The 27,722-nt window shown below is 32.0% G+C and overlaps 1 protein-coding gene across 1 annotated transcript in view; it reads right to left on the bottom strand.

Moving 5' to 3' along the window:
- The window catches only part of LOC129222497 (nonsense-mediated mRNA decay factor SMG8-like), a 48,560-nt gene extending 23,928 nt beyond the window's left edge, over positions 1-24,632 (bottom strand). The window contains exons 1-9 of the mRNA XM_054857010.1: positions 24,562-24,632; positions 22,876-23,002; positions 18,293-18,325; positions 17,239-17,364; positions 16,266-16,349; positions 12,718-12,785; positions 11,794-11,974; positions 7,873-7,961; positions 3,431-3,564 (exon numbers count right to left, since the gene is read on the bottom strand). Of these exons, the coding sequence (XP_054712985.1) occupies positions 3,431-3,564; positions 7,873-7,961; positions 11,794-11,974; positions 12,718-12,785; positions 16,266-16,349; positions 17,239-17,364; positions 18,293-18,325; positions 22,876-23,002; positions 24,562-24,632 (913 nt within the window). The remainder of the gene's footprint in view (positions 1-3,430; positions 3,565-7,872; positions 7,962-11,793; positions 11,975-12,717; positions 12,786-16,265; positions 16,350-17,238; positions 17,365-18,292; positions 18,326-22,875; positions 23,003-24,561) is intronic.
- Positions 24,633-27,722: the final 3,090 nt, after the last annotated feature.

Below are 27,722 nucleotides of genomic sequence, written 5' to 3'. Positions count from 1 at the left end.
ATATTTGCTGGAACCGACGACACTCCATCGGATATAAAAAACAAAATGTCAACAAATATTGAAGGTTGTTTGACTTTCATATTTTATGATTTGTTCTTTCTCAATCACGCACTTGTTCATTATTAAAGAAATTAATAAATAGGACAAAATGTTGAAATGCCCATTCCATTTAAATTAAAGATAACAAAAACATGAACCCATCTAAATTTTTTTAACTTATGTGAATGAAAAATTAACCTCTTCCGAAAGTTTTTCATCTCACATTTAAGGCTTTAATTTTCAAAGTTCCTTTTTCCGTCTTTTCTCAAAATTGGGCAATCAGATTGAGCTGGTTTACTTCTTGTGAAGATTGTTTCACACTCAGAAGGGAGATTTTGGGTAACTTTTAACCCAGTCCATTTTGAATTTAAGACAAGATAGTATTGTTAATTTTCAGTAAATTCATGATCCAACATAATGCTTCCTAACAATATTTTGAATATTTCTTAGAAAGTTTAATCACTCTTCATAAAGAAACATCAATTTTTGATGAAACTACGGTGATTAGTGAAAATGCTAGAAGTGTAATAAATTAAAGAACAAATACCAAATTTAGGACAAATTCATTCTGTATTACCCCACATTATCTGGCATGTCGGAAAAAAGTGAGGTTGACTAGCATGGGAGAAAATTTGAGGTTTATTTTGCAACAAAACAAAGTAAATTTCCCCATTCAGTACTAATCAGAAAGCAAACCACTGCAAGGAAAAAATAAACAAATCCCGAAAGTAACCTTCTTTCAAAAAAAAATGTGTATTGCATATAACATGTGCTTGTTATTTATGGTAGGACATCATTAACAGATTTAATTATATGACTCTATACTGATATTATAAAGAGAGAGGGCGGATTTTTGTGTGTTTATATGTTCGACGTTCGAGGTAATCTCCAGAACCACTGCACCTATTTGAAAAATTCCTTCACTGTATGAAAGGTGCTTTCTTACTGCGTGACAAAGGCTGTAATTTCGAAAAAAATCTGATAAATAGTTCTTTTCTTATTCCAATTTAAGCCCAATTTCACATAAATTCCCGACTATGGGAGTGAAAAATTGCTTGCACATATTAATATTATATATCGTTGAAAAGGGTAAAATTTTCTGTGTTCTAAACAATTTGTTTCAATGCTCTAACTTAATTACAGCGGGAGCAATTTGCGTTTTTAGCTCAAACTTTTTTATTCTTAGCTGAAATTTAGGCACTATTTTCTTCGTTAAATCTATCAATAAAAAATGAAGGAATTGTCCCACAGTTTTCTTTTTGACACAATTGGAAAAAGCTACATTTTTTATTCCAGATCTCTCTCAACCTATAGTCGAAAAACTTAACTTCTATCTTCAAAGGAAAAAAATAACAAGCGTTTTTAAATCAAGTATAAAAAATGTCATTTTGATTCAGGTTGTCAACCATTTTAGTTTTGTGTTTTCACGGTTACGCTTTTTGAATCAATTGTTTCTTTCCTTATTTTGCATTTAATTTCTCAAACTTATTTTATTTCGTGCTTCCATGGTTACACTTTTAAAATCTATCTTTTGCAATTAAATTTCTTAAAAGTATTTTAATATCTGTCATCATTGTTTATCTGTCGTCATTGTTTGGAAGGATAATTTTGTATGGTGTTTTTTTTTTCTTTAAGTCTGATTGTTGAATATATGTTACTTGACACAATTTTTATTCTCAAGGTAGACTGGGCAAAGCTGGGCAATGCAGCTCTTAATATATAAAGATTTGAAAACTACTGTTAATGTGATTTTATACTTTTTTGTTTGTTTGGCGAACATTTATTATTGCCAAAGAAAAAACATCTGCTTCACTCGCAAAAGGGCTGGTTTCCGGTAGCGTGGTCGCTTGGAGCTGAGCAGTTCAGTCCAGGATTATTGTTTTAAAGCAACCGTAAATGTAATTCATTGTTTTGGCAATTTGTTTTGAAAGAAAAGAAACTTTTGATTTGTTTTTATCCGAGTGAAATGTACAACATTTTCTTCTTTTTTCTGACGATGATTTTTGAATGTTTCACTGGATTTTTTTTTTCCTTTTTCGTTAGATGGATGGATTATGTTAGTGAGATTCCTGGGCGAGTTTGGCGATAAACAATAGAGTTGTGGAACTATTTTTACATTTGAAAGATATTATTTGATGTCTTTTTTGTTTATTTGGCAAAATATTTTAATTTGCAGTAAAAACCGCTTCATTTGCTAAATAGAGTGTTAAAGCAACTGTAAATTTAATTTAATGATTTGACAAAAAGTTTTAAATTCCAAAGAAACTATAATAGGTTTTTTTCTTTTTTTTTTCTTTTTTGAAAAGGTGTGTACACATTTTATACAAAAAAAAATGATTATTTAACATAAGAGGAGGAGGGGCCGTCAATTTTTTTATTCAACGGACTTTCATTAAATTTTTAGCACGGGCATCACTTTGCAGGTACTGCTAATATGACAATAAAGAAATCAATTCAGAAGAAATTATTGTTACTGCCATTTTTTCATAATTTTTTAAAATAAATTATTTTAGGTTCCTTTTTGGGAGGTAAGTTTAATTTTTATTTATTGAACAGCTAGGGTAGATTGTTTAGCATTGGTTTAGGGGAGGTAACTTACTGTTTAAGTGTTTGCTTAGTTTAAATTTAATTTTTATTAAATTATTTGTTATTAAACAATATTTTTTTGTTAAAATAACAAATGGCATTGTTAGTAAATAGTTTTACAAAATTAAACTGTTTATTAATATTAATAAGATATGTATAGAATCTATATTCATTTTAAAACTGAGCATATATTTTTTATACTATTTTTTTTAACCTAACCTCAGTTTTTTCAGCATGTCAGAAAGGACCAGGCAAGTGTTATTGAAAATCTGGTGACCCCCGAATTTTGCGGCGTGCCGGTTAATTTGGTAATAATTGTTAACCCCGCCCTCTTTTTTTTCTAAATCAAGTACCGAAAATTCTGCAAAAAATATTTTGCCATAGGCGCCTTAATGCCAAAAAGGAAGAAAAAAAGCAGGAGAGAGAACGCTGTACTTTTTGCTGCATTCCACTTTAAGGTTGTCTTTAAAAATAACTGAATGGTGAAAGTAAAACGCTAAAGTAATGAAAATAAATAAATAAAAACATCTTACAAAACTAAGTAATAGAATTATTCTTAATCACCATTTGATATAAGTGTTTATTTGCTTTAAAATTCATAAATAAATAAAACTGTAACAGGAAATGTATTACATTGAGCATTTCATATCAAAAGTATTATTTGATAAAAGATGCTAAAGAACCATGTTCCCTATAAGTGCTTTTCCTCAATCACAAAAAATTCCATTTACATCTCATAAAAATTTAATACAGTTCAAACATTTATGATTTTTTTGCAGTATAGAAATATTTTTTAAACACTTACCAAGATCACTGGCCATTTGGCAGTGAGATCTTATTTGCGTCAAGAAAAATCCAACAAAATCTGTGATATAGGGCTTAGAAGAAAATATGTATACAAATTCTTGATTGGCAGGAACTGCAAAAAGGGAATTTCCACTAAAAATAAAAAAAGGAGCGTGAAAGAAAAAAATTAAATACATTATTATTATTATTCAAATATTATTTCAATAAATGATGCTTCTTTACGTATTGAATAGTTCAGTTCAAGGACAGAACTTTCTTAGCCAAAAATATTCATGTAACAATTTTTGAAAGTATAAAGAACACTTTTTTAACCATTATTTTTTAGATTTTCTATATTTATAAAAACTAAAATTAACCTCTTGTAATTTTTCTTAAAGGAAGCAAAATATGCCCGTAAAATATTACCCATTTTAGTTGTTTTTACACACTTATCTCAGTTTCCCAAATAAGTTGAAATTTGGTGCCTCAATTTTTGCTATGATATAAAATCCTATATAGCATTCAATTCAGTAGAATTTGCTCATTCTAACTGATTGAACTTGAATGAGGAGGATCATCTGCCCATGCTTGTATTATTAAAAATTCCTGGGACATCTTTTGTCAGAAAGATAGATTAGTATCCGTAAGATTAGTAGATAGAGTAGTATGAGTAAGATTAGTAGATAAAGTAGTATGAGTAAGATTAGTAGATAGATTAGTATCAGTAAGATTAGTAGACAGATTAGTACCAGTAAGATTAGTAGATAGATTAGTATTAGTAAGTGTAGATATTTTATGCCTATCAATCAGCAATCAACTTGTATTGCTCTGGTGTTTTTGAATCAGCAGTTTAGATCTAAATAGCTAAACTATTTTTTCTTTTTTTAATGAAATCTCTTTCAAAAGAAATCTAAAATGTTTTAAGTTCTAAATGAACATTTCTTAAAAACTTTCTTTCTTCTAAAATTAGAGGGCTTTTGTCATAATTATTGAAAAATATGTTGTGTTAAATTTTTTCATCCAATAATTTTCAACTTTAATGTGATAAATGGGAAACACAAAATTGAAATTGCCCATTTTCACAACTTTAAAGGTAAAGGACCTATTCTCACAAATTCGGGGGGGGGGGGGAAAACAGGAAACTGATTAAAGGAATCACATTTAATTTTGATTGTTTTCAAAAAATTATAAGTATCCATTTCACAATTCAAAAAATAAACGCAACAAAAAAACCCTGTATGAAAAGTCTGGGCAGTGATTTGCATTTACAGATAATAACATTATAAAAGAATAGATATGTTTAGCAGATATGTTTATAGGTTTTCACAGAAATTCTGGAAGGAAGTCTGTGGCAGGCCTGCGTCCAGGAGACTCCATAGCACCTACAGCCATGAAATTTTGAAAAAAACTACTTCGAGCCCCAGGGATGTACACCTGGGGTTTTATTTTTTAAAATTCGAATTAGTTTTTTGTAATTAATTTTTTAAGCTCAAATTTTGCATAAATTGCCTATTATTGCCTATTAAAGGGGTGAAAAATTACTTGCACGTATAAATATTATATGTCGTTGGAAACGGTAGAATTTTCCGCGTTTTTCGCAAGTTGTTTCAATTCGCAACTCCAACGAACTATAGGGGGCACTGCAGTCACTGTTTAATGGCGGAATTGAAAACTAAAACAAACGCATGTGGTAGCGAAGAAAATGCTAAAAGTGTTGTGATTTTTGTTCGTATGTATGATATTTTCGCTTTATTCGTTTGAAAAGATTTTTCAAAGTCTTGTGGATATTCTGACCCATATAGAAAGAGATTAGAAACCAAAAAGTATTTCGAAAGTAAACAATTAATGTAGAACACACAGTAAGTTGTTCTGAAGCAGCCATTTTCACGATGTTGAATTCGGAATTCATAAATTTTTGGTTCGCTTCGAACGGCATTTTCATTTTGTACCGTTTTTTCTATACATTAGTACATATTAAGTTCAGTTTCGTGACATTTCCAGCATTTGTTGACATTTTTGTCACATAGTGCACATACGTGGCAGACTGTCAAGAGTAACGTTTAACACTAGATAATTTATTTCTATGACTATATGATTGGATATCCAAAGAAATCATGCATTTAATTCATTCGTCATGGAAATAATTTACCTGATATGCGAAATCTTGTCAAGATACATTATTCTTTCACATAATTTTAAAACCATAACACTATAAACAGATTTTTGGCGAACTTTTATTTTTTATTGTTGAAATTCTTAACGTTCTTTCTGGATTTTTCAATCTGTTCTGCGATAAATATTTTCAAGAAAATTTATTTGCATACTGTCTATTTCAGTAGGATACTGTAGTAACAAATTTTATTTAAATCATTTATGTGGAATTAGGTTAAAGAAAAGTGTCCAGTCAATGTTGTTAAGTTCGTTTTTTTTTCATCGAATTGAAAAACTGATATTTATTCAAATTCACTCAGAACAAAATAAATAAAATGTGTACTCACAGTTTATATATGGTGGTAGTTTTCTTTTCAGTTGATTGACCATTATTTCTTTTTACTTATCGAATTCTGTAATCTTACTATCATTTTATTCCACTCATGATAAAAATTAAAAATGGTTTAACTAACAACGCGAAAACTCGCCAAGGCTACTTTGCTTGCACAATAATAAAACTACTATAACCCTAAACAAATTTGGCGAAACCTTTCAGCTGAGAATAAAAGGAATAAAGTAAATTCTTTCTCGGTTATTCATTTTGTTCTACGATAATATATTCAAGAAAATATTTTGCATACTGTCCATTCCAACTAAATGCTGCTGTAAAATATGATTAGTTAAATTAATTTAAGATTAAAAAAACTCATATTCTTACAAATTCATACAAAACAATAAAAATTTTTACCTGGTATAACGTTATCCAATTTTGTTAATCCAGAGTTTTCTTGTTCACGCTTCCACCATTTAATACTTTTTTGAAAGAAATAAGAAAAACTAACATTATTTTGAGAAGCTCGAGAATACTACTAAGGGACGAATTAATTTCTGTAGCTGAAAGCAAACTAAGACACATCGATTGCGTTAATAAATACTCAGAACAAACTGCCTGTGTTTACGTCAACAGACACACGTGATGCGCAACGTGGCAATGTTTTAGGTGCAGACGCAGTTTTATAAATCACCGCAAGGTAGCGTATTCGAGCGCTGGAGTTCCGAAATGCTCTAACTTAAATATGGCAGCAGTTATTTGCATTTTTTGTGATGGAATTTTTTTAGGCTTAGCTAAAATTTAGGCACTACTTCTTTCATTAAATCTCTCAGTAAAAAGCGAAGGAATTGTCCCACAGTTTTCTTTTTGACACCAATGGAAAGAGCGGCTTTTTTTACTCCATATCTAACTTGACCTATGGTCAAGCTTAGCTTCTACCTCCAAAGAAAAAAAGTTACAAGCCGTTAAAAATCAAGTTCCAATAATCTTATCTCCATTAAAATTATTGATGTTTTATTTGGTGTTGCCATAGTTACGTTTTTTCAATTAGCAGGTTTCTTCTTTCCTTATTCACAAACTTGAAGGGTTTCGATTTTAACGGAAAATCTTAGGCTCAACTCAATTCAAGTCCCGAGCTAAAGAGCAAAATATATTACTAGAGACCATGTATATGAAAGCGACTTTTCAAACATACAAACTGCAGTATAGCAATGCTCAGGAGCCCCTTAGCCCTTACAGCTCTTCAAATTGGTACAACAAATTTGGAACCCGGGGAAGGGGTGCTTTTTGATCCAAAGAGAGTTTATATTGTGTTTTTTATATTTCTTTGTAATTGACGATTTAAATCTTTGTGAATCAAATGAGATTGCAAAATAATCTTTGGGGTTTGGTGGGCGTTAGCAAGCAGTGGGCAGATCCCCTTAGTAAGAAAAAAAAACTTAAAATAAAATATACTAAACTATTTTAATTATGCTCATTATAAGTGGGATATATATATTTAAGAGATAAAGTTTCAAAATGTTATTAATTTTTTTCAGTTGCTTATTGTTTACTCATGAAAAAGCCTGTAGCACCTATATGATGATTTTTAAAAAAAGGGTAGAACAAGTAAAACTTCAGCCAAAAAACTTGTGTTGTTACTATTGTGTAAAACCTAATCTATTTTTAAAGAACAGTGCTTGGCAAAGTTACTGGGAACAGTGCAACATGTAGCCATTTACAGAGAAGTTGAAAGACAAAATTACATGACAGCAAAAATCTAATTGTATATCTTCGTAGTGAAATAATTCATAAATGCTGAGTGTATTCTGCCCTATTTATGCACTTCTCAGTAATCTAATAGCAATGGCTCTAAAATGAAAAGAAAAGTTACTCAACTGCACTTAATGGAAATGATGAGTTCAAAAGATATATCCAACTGCAAAAAAAAAAAAAAAAAAAAAGAATTATCTTCAATTTGAAGTTAAAAAACAAATTACCTAACATTTGTTATAACCCTGCTTTTGCGCAAAATTCTATAAATCTGATCTTCCAGTGAATGTTCCAATCTCTTCAAAGGTGATTGTTTCTAAACCATAAGAATAAAAACATATTACAATTACCAAATTTAGAAACATTTTTACATGAATAAGATATTGTACATCAAATACAACAACAGTTTTTAAAAAAAATTCCATTTGCAATCACTTTTCAAAGACACTTTAAACGAAACTGAAAAGAACTTAATGAGTAAAATATTAACATAATATTTTCAGTAAGTTACTGCCCAATAGACAGGGCTACGGCAGAAATACATGAAGTACACCGCCAGCTCAGTCATTCCATCCGAGGACTGCAGTTTTGCTCTTAATTAACACTCATCAGCCTGGAATAGGAAGTGACTGAGCTGGAGGTGGAAAACCTCTTAAGGAAGTCGAGTCTGCCAAACCAACTGGTAGCTAATATAGAATTAGCACTGACCAGAAGAGTGACCGAAGCAATGGTTCGGTTCAACTCGAAGAGAAGGCAAGGTATGATAATTTCCGTAAGTTACTGCCCTATGCCGGGCTGATGAGTGCTAATAAGCACGAAATTGCAATCCTGGGACGGAATGACTGAACTGGTGGTGTATTTTATGTATTTCTGCCTTAGCCTGGGCTATAGAACCATTGCTTCGTTCACACATCTGGTCAGTTCTAATTCTATATTAGCTACCAGTTGGTTTGGCACTCTTGGCTTCCTTAAGAGGTTTTCCACCTCCAGTTCAGTCACTTCCTATTCCGGGCTGATGAGTGCTAATAAAAACAAAACTGCAGTTCTCGGATGGTATGACTGAGCTGACGGTGTATTTTATGTATTTACATAACAGTTCATTAGGTACTTATAATCTACTAGGGGGCTATCGCCCCCTGCTCGCTAACGCTCGCCAACCCCCGGAACTGCTTACGCAGTTCCTTCGGATCGCTTCGCGATCCGAGCTCGCTACGCTCGCTCACCGGTCACCAAATATTGGTCTAGTTTTATCTTTGTCTTAAAAAGTAGTTTTTCTTTTCTTAATATGAATATCATAACACTTATTATTTTCATACATTTAAAAGGGGAAAATTACTTTGACATGCAACTCATGCAGTGGATTATTATAAAGCAAAAGTTTGCAATTCCATTATCTTTTGAGAGAAGTATGCAAAGGGATATTTTTGTACTAAATTTACAAACATAATATAATCTTTCTTTCCTACATTTTCTGAATGCAAAAGAAATTGCAGTGAAAAAAAAACCTACAATGTTAACACACTTAAAACCATTTCATGGTCATTAAGTATACTATGTTCAGTGTCAAAATATGTGTATATATATGTTTCAAAATGTCTAACAGTTGCAAAGAGCAAGCAACTTTTGACATTCTCTGAAAGCAGCGATTTAGTCAAAAAATGTTAGAATGAGTGTTTTAAGAGTCAAGAAACCAAATCCAGTGGCACGACAGCTTATGAGTGCCCAAGGCCTACTGTACCCATCTCACTCCTTCTGACCAAGGGCTCTGGGGTGCTAGGCAGATGTTTTCGTTTAAGAGGTCAGCCTAATGTGGAACCCCCTGGGTTTAGTTCCCAAGCATACTTGGTACTTATTTTATTGACCCACTGAAGGAATGAACAGCTGAATCAATCATGCTCAACCCGGAGATCGAACCCGAACCTGCAGTGTGGAAGGGCTACCTCTGGGCTTCAGAACACTTGAATATAATTTACGAAGAGAGCAGTGGGCTATGGAGTCTTTAAATGAAAGATCTAAACGCAGATTGGTCAGAAATGCTGCCGATACGCTAAGGTGCACAAATTTACACCGTCTTCAAATCGAGAGAATTTTGCAAGTGTTTCCGAATACATTTACGGACTAATCATGCACTTTACTGGAAAAAAAGGGTTGACCTAAGACTGATAATTGTAAAACTGGAGAAAAATATTATTGTACCAAAAAAAAATTATTGATTATTATATAACACTAATATTTGTCCTACCTCGGATATCATTTCATTCGATAGCAATATGCCTTTTAAATTCAAACGTAAACAATTTCCTCTTAGATTAGCCTTCCTAATAACTATAAATAAAACAGAGGGTCAAAATGATTTTGTGAAAACATATTAGCAGTAAAATCAGGTTTCCCGATTCAATTTGTTGCTTTACTTTGCCACTGTGGCTCAGTTCTTAACATCAATGCCATTGCAAAAGTATGTGAAATGTTTTGCTCTTCCGGTCTTCACGATTCAATTTGTTGTTTTACTTTGTCATTGTTGTTCAGTTCTTAATTTCAATGCATTGCAAAACTAAGCGACATGTTTTGCAATGAGAATTGTCCAATAAATTCATTTAGTCTATGTGGAATAACATAGTACAGTGAAGCACGGTTTATACGTTTCTCTTCTATTCATTTTTATCAATTATACGTTTTTTAAATTGTCCCTGGAGGGTCTAATATATATTTTCTTTACCAATTATACATTTTTTCATTTGTACGCTTTTTTCATAGTCCCTTCAAAAATGTATAAGCGGCGCTTCACTGTATATAAAAAATTTGTTTGGAAAAAAAAATTCAGTATTTACAGGTTGCAGTTAGTTAAGCTTGACCACGAAAAGAAGGCGGATGACCTTTAAGGAAAACATCATTTGTAATAGGTAGAATCTTCCAGAAAGCACCAAAGAGTAAGAGGCATGGTCTCGCTAATCCTATCTATTCCAAAATAATAACAAACAACCTATTACAAATGATGTTTTTGCATTAAGGTCATCAACCTTCTTTTCATGGTAAGCTATAGCAGGGCTGTGGAGTCGGACTGGTTTTATGGTAAAGGAGTCGGAGTCAAAGGTTTAAAATTTCAAGAGACGGAGTCAGTAGGATTTTCTATCAAAATTCGCAGCTCTCCCAATATTTGAGGAGTCACAGCCGGAGTCAGACTAATTTTGGGTAAAGGAGTCATAGTCTCTAAAAATCCTGTAGTCAGAGTCAGACATTTTCCTCCGACTCTGCAGCCCTCGTAAGTAGGGAACTTTATTTTTTGTAAGAACTATGGTTAAGGGCAATTTACCTTTTGACATCAACATTAACTTTGCAAAGGATTTTTTTTTAAAAAAGAAGAAAATCATAATACTTCTCTGGATACACAATAGAAAATTTCTGGGTTTTCAGATACTATGACTTTTGAATGCCTTACATATGACATGTCTGTAACTGAAAAGTGGTTTTGTCAAACTAAAAAAAATTTATCAAAAGTTTGACTATGTGCGTTATTTATAGTTATTAGGAAGGCTAATCTAACAGGGAATTGTTCACGTTTGAATTTAAAAGGCACGTTAGTATCGGATAAAATAAGTGGTATTCGAGGATATAAGTATCAGTGTTATTATTAGCATTTTTTTAAAAATAAAATAATATTTTTCTCCAGTTTCATTACTATCACTGTCATTTCAACTCTTTTCTCCAGTAAAGTGCATGATTATACCGGAAATATGTTTGAAAACACTTACACAGAAAACACTCGATTTGCAATTCCCGGTTCACGGCGTGCGTTTGCGCGTCTAATCCTATCGGCAGCATTTCTTACCGCTCAGCGTTTAAATCTTTCATCTAGAGACTCCCAAGCACACTGCTTTCTTCTTTGTAAATTATATTCAAGTGATCGTAAGCACTCATTCAAAACTCAAAATTCTAACGCTAGACATCTAACGCTAGAAGCGAGTCGGCAGCACTTGTAAACAACGATCGTAAACAAAGCGGATCGTTGCCAACGGAGAGAAAGAAATAAAGGCTCGTTTTGCGCCACACATAAGCGTTTTATATATATAGATACCTTATACAGTTTGGCATAATGAAATAATACATTTATCAGCCAACAAACAGTAAATAATAAACTTATGCAAACATACTTTTGATTTAAATCTACTTCCTCCATCAGCAGCGATGGAATTACCATCATTTGAATGAAATAATGAAGACGACTGAAACACAAATAAAACTCGTGGTGAACATGGTCGCCCGTTTTGCAGCCAGTCGTTTGATATTTCAGTGGAAGACAGTACCTCTCTAAACCAGGAAACAGCTCTCAATCTAAAGGAAAATTAGGCGTCTCTAGTACGAATTACAAATAGTATAACTTACAATGTTTCATTTAAAAAGTGTTGCCCATTACATCTACAACACATATTTTTTGCTGATTATACATAAATTGCTGTTTACTGCAGTTTCATTAACATAAATTTATTCTTTTTTAATGATAATAAACAGATCACAAATATTCATTCTTTCCAGTAAGCCTTTTTTTTTTCAAATTATTAGTATAATAAAGCTTTTAATTAAATTGAACTTGTAAAGAAAAATTAATTTTAAACAAACTTGTGAAATGAATTTCTTCTTGTTCTTTTCATAACAACATCACCTTACAATCGTTTTTTGAACGAAAAAAAAAGCAAAATTTGTAGTCTAACCAAAGCAATTAACTTGAAATTTACATAAAAAAATTTTCATTAGCTGCAAGAATAAAAATATGAATTATGACTATATTAATAAAACATTGACAATTAAAAGAATACATTGCATTCGCAACTTCTATACTAGTGTGCAAATGTTGAAATTGTTTCCATTATGTGCGAACCCTGTTTTGTAAAGAAAGAATGAAATCACTTTATAAAGAATTTTATAAGAACAAATTAAATAGGAATCAAAGATATCTGATACTAAAAACGTGTCATTTGTAAATAAAGCTTTAGTGTTAAAAAAATTGAAAACAAAAATTATAAGTAGACAAAATATAAAAATACAATATAATATTTCAAAAAGAAAGAATAGCATACCTCATAGTTTCAAGTGACCTAAACAAATACACATAACTAAGATCAAAACAAACGGTTGGATGAACAACCTGAAAAAAAGTAACATGCTAGTATAAAAAATGTGATGAATTCAAGTTAAGTTTTCTAACTTATACATCCAACTATTAATTTAATACTTCAAATTAGGAGCCCTTCCAATGTATCATACAAAACAAGAATTTGCATTAATAAATGAAATTGAATATATTTTCATTTGTAATGCAATTCTTTTGGATAAGTAGAACAATAAAAACGAATTTGTAGTACAATTCTTTTTGGATTAATAGAACAGTGTAAACAACATAAACATTTACATCAAAGGAAATAAAGTGCTTAGAGGCCGTCCACAACTATACATATACAAATGAGACAACCAGTAACAGGCTCTGGGCCCAGCTAGGCTGGTTCTAGTCAATTAATTAGTCCTCAATGAAGATCAATGGCCCTCTTAAAGCTATCCATCCCCTTGCTCATTACCACCTCTTCTGATAAGCTATTCCAAGTGCCCACAAACCTACTAAATAGTAGTTTTTCCTGATTTCCAAGTTAGCCTGAGATTTAAATAGCTTATAACAATGACCCCTCCTCTTGCTTTCCCTGCAAAAATTTAATCCATTTACATCTTTCATTTTGATAAAATTAAATAACTGAATCATGTCCCCTATGACTCTCCTTTGCTCCAGGCTAAACATGTTAAGCCTATTAAGCCTGGTATCATAATCTAAATCTGAAAGTAACCTTACTAATCTAGTTATTTTTCTTTGAACCCTTTCTAATACAAAAATATCTTTCTTCAGATAAGGCGACCAAAACTGAACAGTGTACTACAAATGAGGTCTTACTAAACTCCTATATAAAGACATAACATAACACTCCAGGGTCCCCCGTACCTACCACTATGTGTGGTTTAAACGGTCGGATGGGGCCCTGAAGAACCTTCTTAGATTTGTTTGAAATAGATCTATTGATAAACCCAAGCATTTTGTTGGCTTTGTTACTACTATGCCATTCTTTGAGGGGGGTGAAGAGGTCGTTCAATTGTGACAAGGGGGAGGAAGAGGGTAACCAGAAGTATGACATCATTTTTTTTAAATAAAAATATATTTATGAAAAATAGCACCACATGAGACAAGAGGAGGGGGTAAGGCAAAGTGTGACTTTGTGACAAAAAGGATAAGGGAGCCAAAAAAGTACAAAAACAATTGTAATATCATTTATGGGCAATTCTTTAGCACACTAATGAAATTTATATATGTTTTTTAATCACCTTTTGAACTTAAATAAAATTTCATACTTAATTTCTTTTTAAAAACCAATTACTGTTTTAAAAGCAAATACAATCAATTTGATAACTTATAAAGGAGTTGTTTTTTTTTAAACATTCTATAATAAATAAAGGAGTTTCTTCAACATACTATGGTACTCAGGCTCTTTTTGATATAAATGCATTTATTAACATACTACTACTTCATGGTACTCTCTTCTTGGTCTTCTACTTCATGGTACATGGAAAACTCAAAGTTGAAAGCTCTGAAATATCCTGATTCAACTACCTCTCTCTCCTCGTTCCGTTTAAGTGCCTGATAGATGAGACATCTGCCAACCACAACAACCTGAGACACTAACTTGTAACTAAAATAACCAAAATTTCTTGGTAAAATAACTTGGCTATTAGCAATAGCACAGAAAAGAAAGGAGCCGTGGATCACATTGGGTTCCACAACCAAAATTCACAGTTCTACATTAATGTTCATCTGGTTACATATTTCACGTGTGAAATTATTTTTTATTTAACATGCAGTTTATCTAGCAGTAGTAACCAATTTGCTGCAATTAGCATTCATAGTTTTCCTCATCATTCAGCATCTCATCATTGTCTTATATAGTGGCTGTATGATGTTATTTCAACAAGAGAACCTGCAGTTTGGTCATGGGAAAGGCTGGATGCAGTCTTTGTCTTCCATCGGGGAGAAATTTTTCGCACATCAGTCTAGAAGGGTTTCAGCACATTTGGCATCAGAGACTAACTATTCAACAGACCATATAAGTCTGCAAATGATGAAAACTGTTTAAGCTCTAGTCCAATTAAGAAAAAGAAAGAAAATAAAGATTTTCATTTTTAGTTATTTCCTCATTGGTGTGGTAAGATCTTAACCCCCCCCCCCCCCCCCAAAAAAAAAAAAAAAACATTTTAAGCAAATTGTTGAATGCTGTAGTTCTTCTGAAGTTGTACTCGTGGCTTCCGGTAAATGCTTATGCTCATAAGAATTGGCTACAGAGGGTCCTGCAAAGTATTTGATCTAGGGTCCCAGTACCTTAATCAGGCCCTGTTTTGGCATTTTTTAGTTTGAAAGTTAAAATTAAAAAAACAAAACAAAATCAAATTAGTCTGAACTGCTAAGAGAGTGGTAGACAAACAGAATCCTAATCCAGTTCCAGGGGTAGCACCCAGAGAAAAGAAAATTTGTCTTCACTTTCCAGAGTATTTTACCTTTTATTGGTTCTTAAGTTTTATCAAAGACAAGTGAGGCCTAAAGATTTCTTAGAGTTGCAGGAGAAGTCATATCTGATTTAGCTGTCCAAAAGAGCATTTTGTCATAATCACAATTTTAAGGTTAGAATACTTTCCTCAACATTTCTTTTACTGAATCTACCCACAGAACAAATTACCTTTATAGTAAGTTTTGTGTTCATTTTAATTTTCGATTTTGTTGAAGTTGTATTTGTGCTGTTTTGTGAAATTTAAGTTTTCCTATATGAATATGTAATGGTAATTTATAACACATACTTTCTATAGTTTGAAAAATATTGCAAAATTTTTAACAGAAAAATGCAAACTGTTTTTCTTCTTTCGTCTTTGTTAGAGGATAAGGAGGTTGGTCAATGGTCATGCAAACTGTTGTATTTGGTAGTTTTTGAATAATAACGGGGAAGGGCGATCGTGTCTGTACCAGATGCTGGCCAATCTCGGTATATCATTTGCTCTTATCACTGCATGCAACAAACAAAATTATGTTTTGGGGAACTAATCGTTTAAAGGAATATAATAAAGGAACTTTCTACAAAAGTTTTGAGAAGCTCAAGTAAAATTCAATTCTGAATGACTGTACAACCTATATCACTCAGAAAAAACCTAAATCTTTGTTCAGCAATAATTGATTGCACAGAACATGTATTATGTTTGCAATGCATAAAAACAAAGGTGCATTGTTCTTATGAGGGAAGGTACATTTTTTTTGTTAAGAAGAATTTCATTCTGCTATGCAATTCTGTTTACAACTATGTTTTACATCATGTAGAGCTATAAGTACAATGAAGTTGTAAAATAGAAAAGGAAATATTTTTTTAAAAAATAAAACTTTTAAAATACATATAGTCCAAAATACTGAGGAAAAACTATAAATATAAAATGATACACGGAAAGAACAGTTAGAATGAACATCATTTATTATAAAATGCATAAATTAAAAGTGATATGATAAAGCAATGTATTTATTGTAAAAAGAATGTAAAAGAGAATGAAATCTTACTATTATAATGTGGGATATGCAAAACAGCATCAGCAGAATTTTGGCATAATCAAAATGAATGTCACTCCAAACTTCTAAAAAGCTCTGAAAATATTCAAAAATATTACTAAAGGAAAAAAGTATATCAGCAATGTAGAAATGTTTAATCTTTAATGCAATAAACAATTAACCACTTATCAGAATAAAATTTTGTGAATCTACTGCTTGGACTTAATTACAGCAAATCATTGGGATTAAATGCATTTTTTTCAACTACTAGATTTTTTTCCTTTCAGCTTCGGATTTGTCGCAAAATTTACAACAATTTTCATCAATTCAAATTATTGTAAAACTTAGCAGTTTCAGCCAAAGTTTACAAAAGTAAAAGCTCTCAAAAGACAACTAGACAGAGAAACCACAATAATTAAGCACAGTAATTTTCTATCAACACAGGCAAAGAGAATCCACAATTACTAAGAAAAAAAGAAAAATAAGGTGGAAAATATTGGAATTAGAAATTTTCCAGCAAAAGCAGCAATTTTCAACCGGTGGTTCGGCACCCCTGCATGTAAAGAATTAACTGGTCCTCAGATAAATTTTTTTTATACATGTTCAGAAATAAAAAGGCTGAATTTGATCAAAATCACACACAAAATAATAATAATAAAAAAAAATAATAATAATTAATTAATAAATAAAAAACCTTGAAAAAAGGTTTTACTCATTTTGCAATTGTATTTACGTGCTTTAAAAGAATGGTTAGGTAAAACCTGGCCCATTATAACATCATGCATTATCAAAATGGCCCACGAAACTATTTGAGTTGGCCAGGCTTGCAATACAAGTTGATATCAGCAGTTTTTACGGCATATGTTTGTGTTTACAAATCAAAAATATTAAGCATTATTTATGCAAAAAAAAAAAAAAAAACAAGTTCATTCAAAGCGATAATTATTTTAAAGAAAGTTCCAAAGGAAAAGTTAAACTACATTACCTTTACTTTCAATTCATCCTCCATTTCTCTGCATGTATTCAGCAATACATCTGAATCATTTATTCCTTGCATTTGTAGAAAAATTGAACGGGAAGGCACATCATAATATCCGTTGACATCACATTTCTACTTGGAAAAATAAAATACTTTAGAACATTCTGGTTATTTGCTGATATACATATAAGTTATTAAGCATCAAAAATTTCCAAAACTTGCAACACTGTTTCTGCTTTTAAAAAAGAAGTACAAGTTCTCAAAACAGTACTACAGAACAACAATTTTCCCTTAGATTTTTCAGAAAACATTTTAAAGAATTTTCATTTTTAAGATTGCTTTTTTGCGATTGGCTAACTGTAACCTGGTTTGTAAAACTGTTAGCTGTGTAAAATGGCAGTGTAAAACTGTTGAATGGATGATACAAGCTACTCAAAGCACGTGTGCGTGACGGTAGCTAGTGGATGTGTTACAGACTGAACTGCACGGGCCAACAATGAATCTTTTTTCGGACAGATTTCAAAGAGAAACAGTATCATGTTCTGGATGAAGCAATTCGAGTTCCCATTTATTTATTTACTAGTAATACCCGCACGGCTTTGCCTGTAATAGAAAAATTAAAAGGCCTATTGGTTCACCTGTATACTTACAAATAATGTATGGTGAATTTTTTCGCCAATTGGCTTGTACCCATGTTACGGTTCCACGTTATGATAATGTCGTATCTCGCCAATTGGCTTGTGCCCATGTTACAGTTCCACGTTATGATAATTTCATAATTTACTCGTCTGTCCTATGATAATTATTTTCTTGAAATTGAAATAGAAAAAGAACCACATCGAATTTTCGAAAAATCGCTTCAAGGTGCACCCCCCCCCCCCATCCCATGCTACAAACTAACTTTGTGCCAAATTTCATGAAAATCGGTCGAACGGTCTAGGCGATATGCGCGTCACAGAGATCCTGACAGACAGAGAGACTTTCAGCTTTATTATTAGTAAAGATTATTTATTTTTTACTTTTTTTTTACAAGAAAGATTGTAAATTACATTCAACTTACTGTAGTACTTTTTCCTCTTTTTTCTTCATCAGTCTGAAAGATAAAATAAGAAACATCATTGTATTTTGTAGTTAAATGTTATCCGAACAAATCAAATATAAATTAAAATGTCAGTAATCCAACGTTATTAAGCACAAAACTTGCAAATGATTGCAGACACGTGTTTCGGTGTTACAAGGAACACCTTTTTCAATGCAAAGAAGTGTGAGCTTTTGGATGAAAAGTCATCCGAGAAAAGCAACACGGTGAAACAGGAGGTAGTATAAATATCAAAAAATAGAAATTAAACAAAACAAAAAAGATAAAATGACACATGGAGACAAAATTTATTATATAATTCCACCAGGAAAAAACCGTTAAGTAATAAATTTTAAAAGAAAACCCATAAACAATGCAAAAAGTCCAAAAATGAAACCACTCTGAATAAATTAGCAATAAATTTACCAGCGGGAAAAACTATGTATGGAAATCACTCTTTTGATTTTAACTCTTATCAAATTATCCAAAAATGCCCCAATTCGTTGGATCTTGATTTTTGGGAATCTTTTCACATCCTGAGGAACCGTTCTAATTTAGTTAACGATCTTACTGCAATTCCCTATTTTTCCTCTGTGTGGACTCCTTTGTTAAAATTGGTTTAGATTTTCTATTATTTTTATGTAAACGTCGTACATTTCTTACTTTTATTTTTTCATTTTTTGCTTTCTTATTTCGTTTTGTGATTAACTAATTCCAATATGTTTATCCTTCACTCTGTTTTTTCTGCATTTCTCCATTTGATACATTGCTTCCATACATAGTTTTTCCCGCTGGTAAATTTATTGCTAATTTATTCAGAGTGGTTTCATTTTTGGACTTTTTGCATTGTTTATGGGTTTTCTTTTAAAATTTATTACTTAACGGTTTTTTCCTGGTGGAATTATATAATAAATTTTGTCTCCATGTGTCATTTTATCTTTTTTGTTTTGTTTAATTTCTATTTTTTGATATTTATACTACCTCCTGTTTCACCGTGTTGCTTTTCTCGGATGACTTTTCATCCAAAAGCTCACACTTCTTTGCATTGAAAAAGGTGTTCCTTGTAACACCGAAACACGTGTCTGCAATCATTTGTAAGTTTTGTGCTTAATAACGTTGGATTACTGACATTTTAATTTTTCAGCACAAAGGTATTTATTCTTTAAATCAAATATACTTCTTAAAGTGATGCTGCATTAAAAATCACCAATCAATAATTTTCTCTAAATTGTTGCTAAAATTTATGAGGGACGTTTTTAAAGTAAGGTCCGTTTTGAAGTAAAGGAAGAACGAGTATAGACAGAGCAAAGAAATTTATTACACAAAAATTTACCACCCTTACGCTACATTTGGACATTGCTCCCATGATTTCCCAAGCACTTGTCATAGCGTGGTACAGGTTTTTGTATACCTATTCGTAGAAAATTGCCGCCTGTGTAGTCAACCATGCTTTCTGAGCTCATTATTGCTGTTGGGCCACAGACCACCTAGGAAAGATTTTAGATGCCGAAACAAATGAAAGTTGCTGCGAGCGAGGTGGGGGCAGACCAGAGGCTGTTCTAAAACGTCCCAGCCAAAGCCCTGTAAGAGTTCTCATGGTTCACTACACAGGCGGCAATAGGTATACAAAAATCTGTATCATGCTATGACAAATGTTTAGAAAATCACAGGAGCAATGTCGAAAAATAACGTAAGGGTGGTAGATTTTTGTGCAATAAATTTCTTTGCTCTATCTGTACTTCCTTTTTTTATTCCAAAACAGACCTTACTTTAAAAACACGCCTTGTATTCTAGCTTTATTAACAATATATACAAGTGGGGAGAAGTTTACCATTATCAAAAAATGAGTGAGCTGCTCAGGAATACCAGAGCTTTATTACCAAATTAGTAGACAAGAATTAATATGCTTATAAATTGTATTTATAAAAGTCCAAAATAATGAGCATAACTTGAAACTATGAGAAGATAAATCTTTTCAAATATAAACAAATGAATAAAATAAATATCTTAAAATAAATTTGGAGAAACTGGCAAGAAATCATGTACGATAGGAGAATTGAAACTACTTTTCCATCAAGTCACTTTTCATCTCATTCCTTAGCTAAGCCACAAATGGAGTCTTAAGTGAATAAAAAGAATGCTGCAGTACAGCTGTTTTTAAAAAAAGATGCAACTAGAATTTGATTTTCCCTGGCCAATGTGAAAACAATTTAACCACATTATCTGTTTAGCATTATCCATTAACTGTTGTCTCATTTATATTTTAAAATGGAAAATAAAAACAAACATTTTGTTAATTCAAAAATTATCTTAAGTGAAGATGCATTAAAGCTTTGCATAAAAAAAAAAGTCCTCTACATATGAAGCAGTGAGAAGCAAAGGCATGTAAAAGGTAAAATTATATAACTAGTACAAGTGGTAGGTGGACCTCTTCTGTCTTGGGCAGGGTTGGCAAGGTTTTGGACACTACCGTAAAAACCACAGTAAATACCATGGTTTTCACCGTCCTGTCCAAAACCCTTTTGTCCAAAACTGTCCAAAACTACATTTTTTAGAGAAACTGTATTTTGTGAGAATGTATCAAAAGCAGAACAAAATGTATCAAAGTTATGTTTTATATTGAATATTTATTCAATGGTGAAGTTTTAATAACTTATTTATGCAGCTGATTTTAATCTAGTTACATAGAAGTTGAAATCTTTATCAAAAACTTCATTTTGTACCTATGCATTTTTTTTTTAAAATTCATAATAGTAACCAAATTTTTTGCCATTTATGCATGTGTGCAAATGAAAGTGCTCAAAATATAGTGCAATAAATGACGATTTTTGAACTGAAAGAAAAAAAATATATTTGAGTCTTTTGCAGCTTTGTGAAGCTCTTGACTATGGTGCCATTTCATAATCTAAAACTAATGTTACCACCAAACAAAGTACTTTAGGAAAATGCCAATAATTTGTTTCTAAAAATTGTCAAGCTACTATAGTACTTGTTGATTGTAGTTACAGAATATGAGTTTAGAAAAGAAACAGCACAAGTTTTAAAAGATAAGTGCATGTATTTAATCATCAATTTATTGTTCTTCAATCTATGATTAAGAAAAGAATTTTTGTTATAACATCATGTAAAATTGATAAAACCATTAAAAAAATTAAGCTTTTTTTTTTTTTTTTTTTGCTCCTAAATATTACACATTTAATCACATTTATTTGAGTTATAAATATGGAACAGAAATTAGTTGTCTTGGTCAGGGCCAAATACAGGCTGATTTTGCTACTGTTTTTCGGTACCTTCACAAAAATCTTGTTTTGGAATAGGTACTTTCACAAAAATCAAATAATAAAATCATGTAGCTTCACAAAAACATCGAAAATTTCACAAAAATTGGCATTTTAAAATATAAAATTTGTTTCACTGTTTAAAACAAAATTTACTTATAAAATGAAATTCTAAGCAGGTTTATATGAACAATCGCTTAAATAGCAACCTTCTTGTGGTATTTTAACTAATTTTTAGCTGTTTCTCGCCAAAGTGTATTTATGCAATATTATACCAATCTTTTAACATGTTTTGGGGAACCGTTTTTCTCATAATTTCCAATATTGTACACAGTACATAGCCCATTAAGCAGAAATTTTGATGGTATTTTTGGTACTTCTTAGGTTTTTAGCTCCCCCCCCCCCCTCCCCAAAAAACAAAACCTGTTAAAAATACTAGATGACATTTACACTTTTCAAACTAAAATTTTACTTGTTCTACTTCGAATTACAAAAATTAGGATGCCTCTAAAAGTTCACAAAACAATGCTGATAAAAAAAAAAAAAAAAAAAAAAAAAACTTTCACAAAAATAGAATGATGCAATACTTTCACAAAAATAGGTACCGAGAAAAATATCCTGGATTGGCCCCTGTTGGTAGTGTTATGAATTTCCTTTCATAACTCTACTAAATGTTACATAAGGAAGTGAGAGTTACTGACAATTTTTAATGAACATTTTAGAGAAATATATTATCAAATCTCCTTAATTAAAACTTATTTTTATACACATTTCTGCATTACAAATATTAGAGTAAATACTAATTGATCAGATAAGGCCCCTTTAGTTTTAGCATACTTTTGGACAGTTTAAGACACTTTTGGACAGTTTTGATGGTAAAAACCACTTGTCTTGTTTTAAACTGGTTTCAGGCAGTCCAAAACCCAACCCTGGTCTAGGGGCAAGAGATAGAACAGTAATCCTGGTAAGTGCTACAGTACAATATGATTTAGAAAAAAATTGATCTCAATTTTTAATTGCAAATTACTTGAAACTTTAGTATACTTACATCCCTTTGCTTTTCACTGCCTCATGACAGTAGATGCTTTTTCTTTTTCAGAGCTCCTTTATTCACTGCTCAATGTTCACAATAACTAAGTAAAGTTTTAGCATGTAGGCGGTAAGTACAATGATAGAATAAAGAGCCAAAGTGTACATTTAACTTCTTAGAATGAGGTGGGGGGAGGACAATTAGCACTCAAAAATATAAGATAACCAATTTTCCTTTTAAAATTGCAAAACACTTACCTGAAATATATGCCTATTTAAAGCTTCTGCAATAACATGCTCTTTGAATTGGGATGCATTTAAAGCACTTTTGCCAATAACCGATATAACACACACTTTTTCTTTCTTAACAGTTTCTAAAAATTTTCTAGAAGAGAAAAATAAACAAATAAATAAATAAAATTAGAATTTCATTGAACGAAAACTAATTATTTTCAATATTTATTTAAAAACTAAAGCTTTTATTCATTGAATGAAATAAAAGATTAATTTTTTTCTTGATTTACCGAGCTAGAAGCAAAATTAAACGTCAGCTAAAAACGGAACATTTTACAAGATGTCTCTAATAACAAACACAGGACAATATCTTGAATGTACTCCTTTTAAGTTGAATTTTTTTTTTTATAAATTTTGTTTAAATAATAATGCATAAAAATAAGAAAAGTATTTTTTCCCTTTAACAAATTGCTTTTCTTTTCAGTTTGCATGATGGGGATAATTTATTTACAATAGTGCTCTTTAACGCACAGTGTTACAAGATAACATGACGTAGTCGAATGGGCTACTTTTTAAAGCGGCTGACAACCTAAAATTTTATCAGCTGGTTAATCTTTAAGACACTTAAAATTTTGGAAAAAAATTGAAAAAGTTGCCTTTATTTTCTGGATGACTCAAATAATCTGTTTTTAGTACAAAAAGATGTTTAAAAGCAATATGAACTGAAATCAAAATAAAAAAATTGGGTCTACCTCGTACAAACTAAATGCCATTTTAAAATGAGATAAAAAATCTAAGCAGTCAAAAAAAAACTTTCTTTGTCAAAGTATCTTAGTAAAATTTATTCTCTGTAAAGATATTTTTACCCGCAGAGCTAGTAATTAATTTTATTCGACCAATAAGTTTTGTAATCTATCTAAAATCCACTATTCCTGAAAAATAAAATAAAAATTCTTCTTAAGGCTTGGAATTTAAAATGGAACTTCCGATATATGAAATTACCAATTACTCAAATGTTTTAGCCGGCCCATGAGACTTCGAGTTATGTTATTGAAAGTCAACTGGAAATCTGCTAAAAAATTCAATACTTGGTGCTCACCCCACTAATTTTTAGGAGGGTGATGAACACTGCTTTCATTTTTGTGTTAATGCAAGCTCCACTCTCTTCCCCCCCCCCCCCGCCTCCCAAAAAAACCTCTTCAAATATGCATACAAAATCTTTAAGGATTTTTTTTTTCCTTTTTTAATTTTTTAGTTTTACAACGTTTTCAGCCCCAAATTTTCTGATCATAAACACCCCTGGATTTATTAAAATCCTTACTAAACTGACTTTTATGTGACATCCTCAAAAAATTTTTGTTCCCCAACACAATTTAAATTTCGGCACCTGATATAGAATTTATGAATCTGTTTGGAAAAATTTCATTTCTTTGTGATTTTATTACGTTTTGACCAATTGATCATCTATTCAATTTCATTGACATACAAGCAGGGATATTATTAACGTTTATTACTGAATAATTTTAAGTGTCACTCTCTCGAAAGATTTTGAACCACTGCCAACATAACAATGTCAGTCCAAAGGCCAACGAGAAAAATATGTGTATCCTATCCAACTATTCCCTCCCCTTATGAATCGTAAATAACTAATACGCGGCTTTAACATTGATTAGTGAATAGAAGTTTACTTGGATAAAGAAACACACATACTTCAAATCACCATTAATTAGTTCCAATAAATTAAATCGTAAACAAGATTCTTCATATATGGGCGCCGCCATTGTTTCCAAACTACAAATGACGGTTTCAGTTAAGAAGTATACAGAGTTTCGGAAATAAAAATCAAAGGAGAGAGTAACCTCTGGGGAACTCTAGGCCTCCGTGAACGCCTAAGATTACAAAGGGTTAAAAGTGAATTGTTAGTTCTTAATTTATTACTCAACAGAATTGTTCTAGAGCTTGAATACGCTATTTTGCAATGGTTGAAAAAAACAGCCAAAGAGGTAAAACATTTCAATTTCAAGCGGGCACGGCAGATGTCTCAACGGACAGATCAACGGGGGTCTCCAACCTTTTTTACTTAAAAGACACATTGCTAATTTTTGGAGGCGAGGCGCCCCCCCCCCTCCCCCATACACCCACGATGTTCTTTTTGTTTTTTCTAAATTACTCTCTCAGTGGTTAAAAGGACACCCCGATGGGAGGTTACGGGCGGGTAGGGCGCCCTAGTCAGTGGTGGTTTTCACGATTTTCTGGGCTTAGTTTTCTTTTAAAATGCTTAAAAAGGAATGCGTCATCAAATTACAAAAATCCCCTCTCCCCATATTTTAAAGCATTTCGCGGACCATGCAAAAATCTGTTTGCGGCCGGATGCAGCCTACGGACAGGGGTTGGAAACCCCTGGGATAGACTAGAGTCCCTCTAGGATAGACCATATCCTACGTAAGTTGGTCAATTTTGGTTTTACCTCTTTCAACAACAGCTATATCGTCTAGAAGATCTACGCTCTCATATAGGAACTCTAATATAACCAGGAGATTCAGCGCTTTCTATAGTGTATTTGAACTGAATTACGAATAGAAAGTATTACACGGCAGTTGAAAAATAGACTTGGTTGCTCAAAAAAGAAAAAAAAACTCACACATTTCTAGAAATTGAGGACGAAATAAAATTTTACTGAAAGTGCTATAACTTGAAATCGCTTTATCTATATGAGTACAAATTAAAAAAAAAAAAAAAAGAAAGAAAGAAAGAAACAGAAAAAATATTGAATTGAATTTGTTTCTGACAAATTGTAACTTTCTTAATCGAGGGTTGCCACACCAGGTTCTGAAACAGTGTTCTTTCTTTATTTATTTGTTTTTTGAGCAATTTCTGATTTCTAATTGTCCACTCTTAATTTGAAGTTGACGTTCCGGATCACTTTTTAGGTCCACCGGCCTCCGCGCGCTGGTGCTCCTACTGGGCATGTCCCCCAGTATCTACTTATACTCCATCCTCTCGTTTTTATACAATCATCTTTAGGCAAAAACAACATCCAGCATCCAGTGCACAACACCTATCTTCCAGTCCCTGGCATAAATTTGAATTTCGAAGTCTTTTAATTATAATTTCATTATTTTCCATTTGTTGCCATTTGTGGAGACAAGTCCCATACATCACCCAACTAGTAGGGTCTTATTGCGATTCGTGATCATGAAAAACATAATTTTAATTCAGAAAGGCGAAATTCATTTTAATGCCTGAGGGCTGGTGCTAGATGTTGTGTGATGGATTTTGTTTGCTTGTTTTTGTGTTCATTTATTTATTTATTTATTTATTGAAATGTTCGATTTTGTTTCTTATTTTTAAACCTCTGCACTAAACAGAAATAGTATCCAGACACTGGAACACTTTCCAAATTTAATATTTTTTCGAACTTCTGTAGAATTACCTAACGAGATGTTCTCTAACTTTTTTCATATGAAGGGTGTGCTTCAAACCACCCCACAAGTAAAAATTCAATCATGCATTTATGGAGGACAAAACCATACTGAAGAAGCCTTTTTTCAATAGATTTTGGCATTGTAAAACTCAGTTTTACTTGCTGTGTGCAATTATTCTGAGGATTTTTGTTAAAATATACTTATATTTATGATTATATAAGCATTTCTTTCAGAAATATCAGTTTCCGTTGAGATTTTTGTTTACAGGCAGAGTTAAGCAAGAACAAGAAACATTAAGTTGAAATGAAAATATTGAGAACTAGTGGTACCCGCACGGCTTTGCCTGTAATAGAAAAATAAAAAGGTATTTTGGTTCGCCTGTATATTTACAAATAATATATGGTGAATTCTCCCGCCAATTGGCTTGTACACATGTTACGGTTCCACGTTATGATAATTTCGTATCTCGCCAATTGACTTGTGCCCATGTTACGGTTCCACGTTATGATAATTTCGTAATTTACTTGTCCGTCTTAAAATTGGAATAGAAAAAGAACCACATCGAATTTTCGAAAAATCGCTTCGAGGTGCACACCCCCATGCTACAAACTAACTTTGCGCCAAATTTCATGAAAATCGGCCGAACGGTCTAGGCGGTATGCGCGTCACAGAGATCCTGACAGACAGAGAGACTTTCAGCTTTATTATTAGTAAAGATTGGATAAAATATGAACATTCAAGGAAATTAGTTTTTTATTGCTAGTGCATAAGAAATAACAATTCATAAACTTCATAATTTTTTTAACGTAAATACTCGTGGAAAATTGCAAAACAAATTCGTCAGGATATCATAAAAATGTCTATAGATATTCTCGAACATATTTGTGAGTCGTAAGGCATTGTTCACAAATCAGGTTTTTTTCGAAGACATTTCCAGTGCTGAGATTTTCGTGATACTAATAAATAATTTTTATAGTCCTTTACCATCAGAGCATCAGGGTGATTGATGGGTGATTCTACGAAAGTGTTAAAATTTGTGTTCCATGTTGATTTTTGAGCAATTGCGAATTGTTTATTTTCCTCATTTGGTTGAAGTTGGCATTCCGGGTCACTTTCGAGGTCATCTGGATTCCACGCATAGGTGATCCTCCTGGGCGCTGGCATCCTTATCCCCCGGAATTGATTTTATTTATAACCGACCCCCTCTACTTTACGTAATCCTCTTTTAGACAAAAACAGTATCCAGCATGCAACATCCAGCCCCTGCCATTCACTTCAGCTTTGAAGTTTTGAATCCAAATTCATGTTTTTCGCAATAATGAGTGCCATAGGAGCCGTTTTCAGAAACAAGAAACCCAACGAGTATGGGCTTATCGCAATTCTTGGTTGCGAAAAACAAAATTTGAATTTCAGACTTCAAAATAGAAATTAATGTCAGGGGCTGGA

This window comes from Uloborus diversus, chromosome 5 (assembly GCF_026930045.1).
Source record: "Uloborus diversus isolate 005 chromosome 5, Udiv.v.3.1, whole genome shotgun sequence".
NCBI lineage: Eukaryota > Metazoa > Arthropoda > Arachnida > Araneae > Uloboridae > Uloborus > Uloborus diversus.
This window is presented reverse-complemented; position numbering and strand designations above follow the sequence as displayed.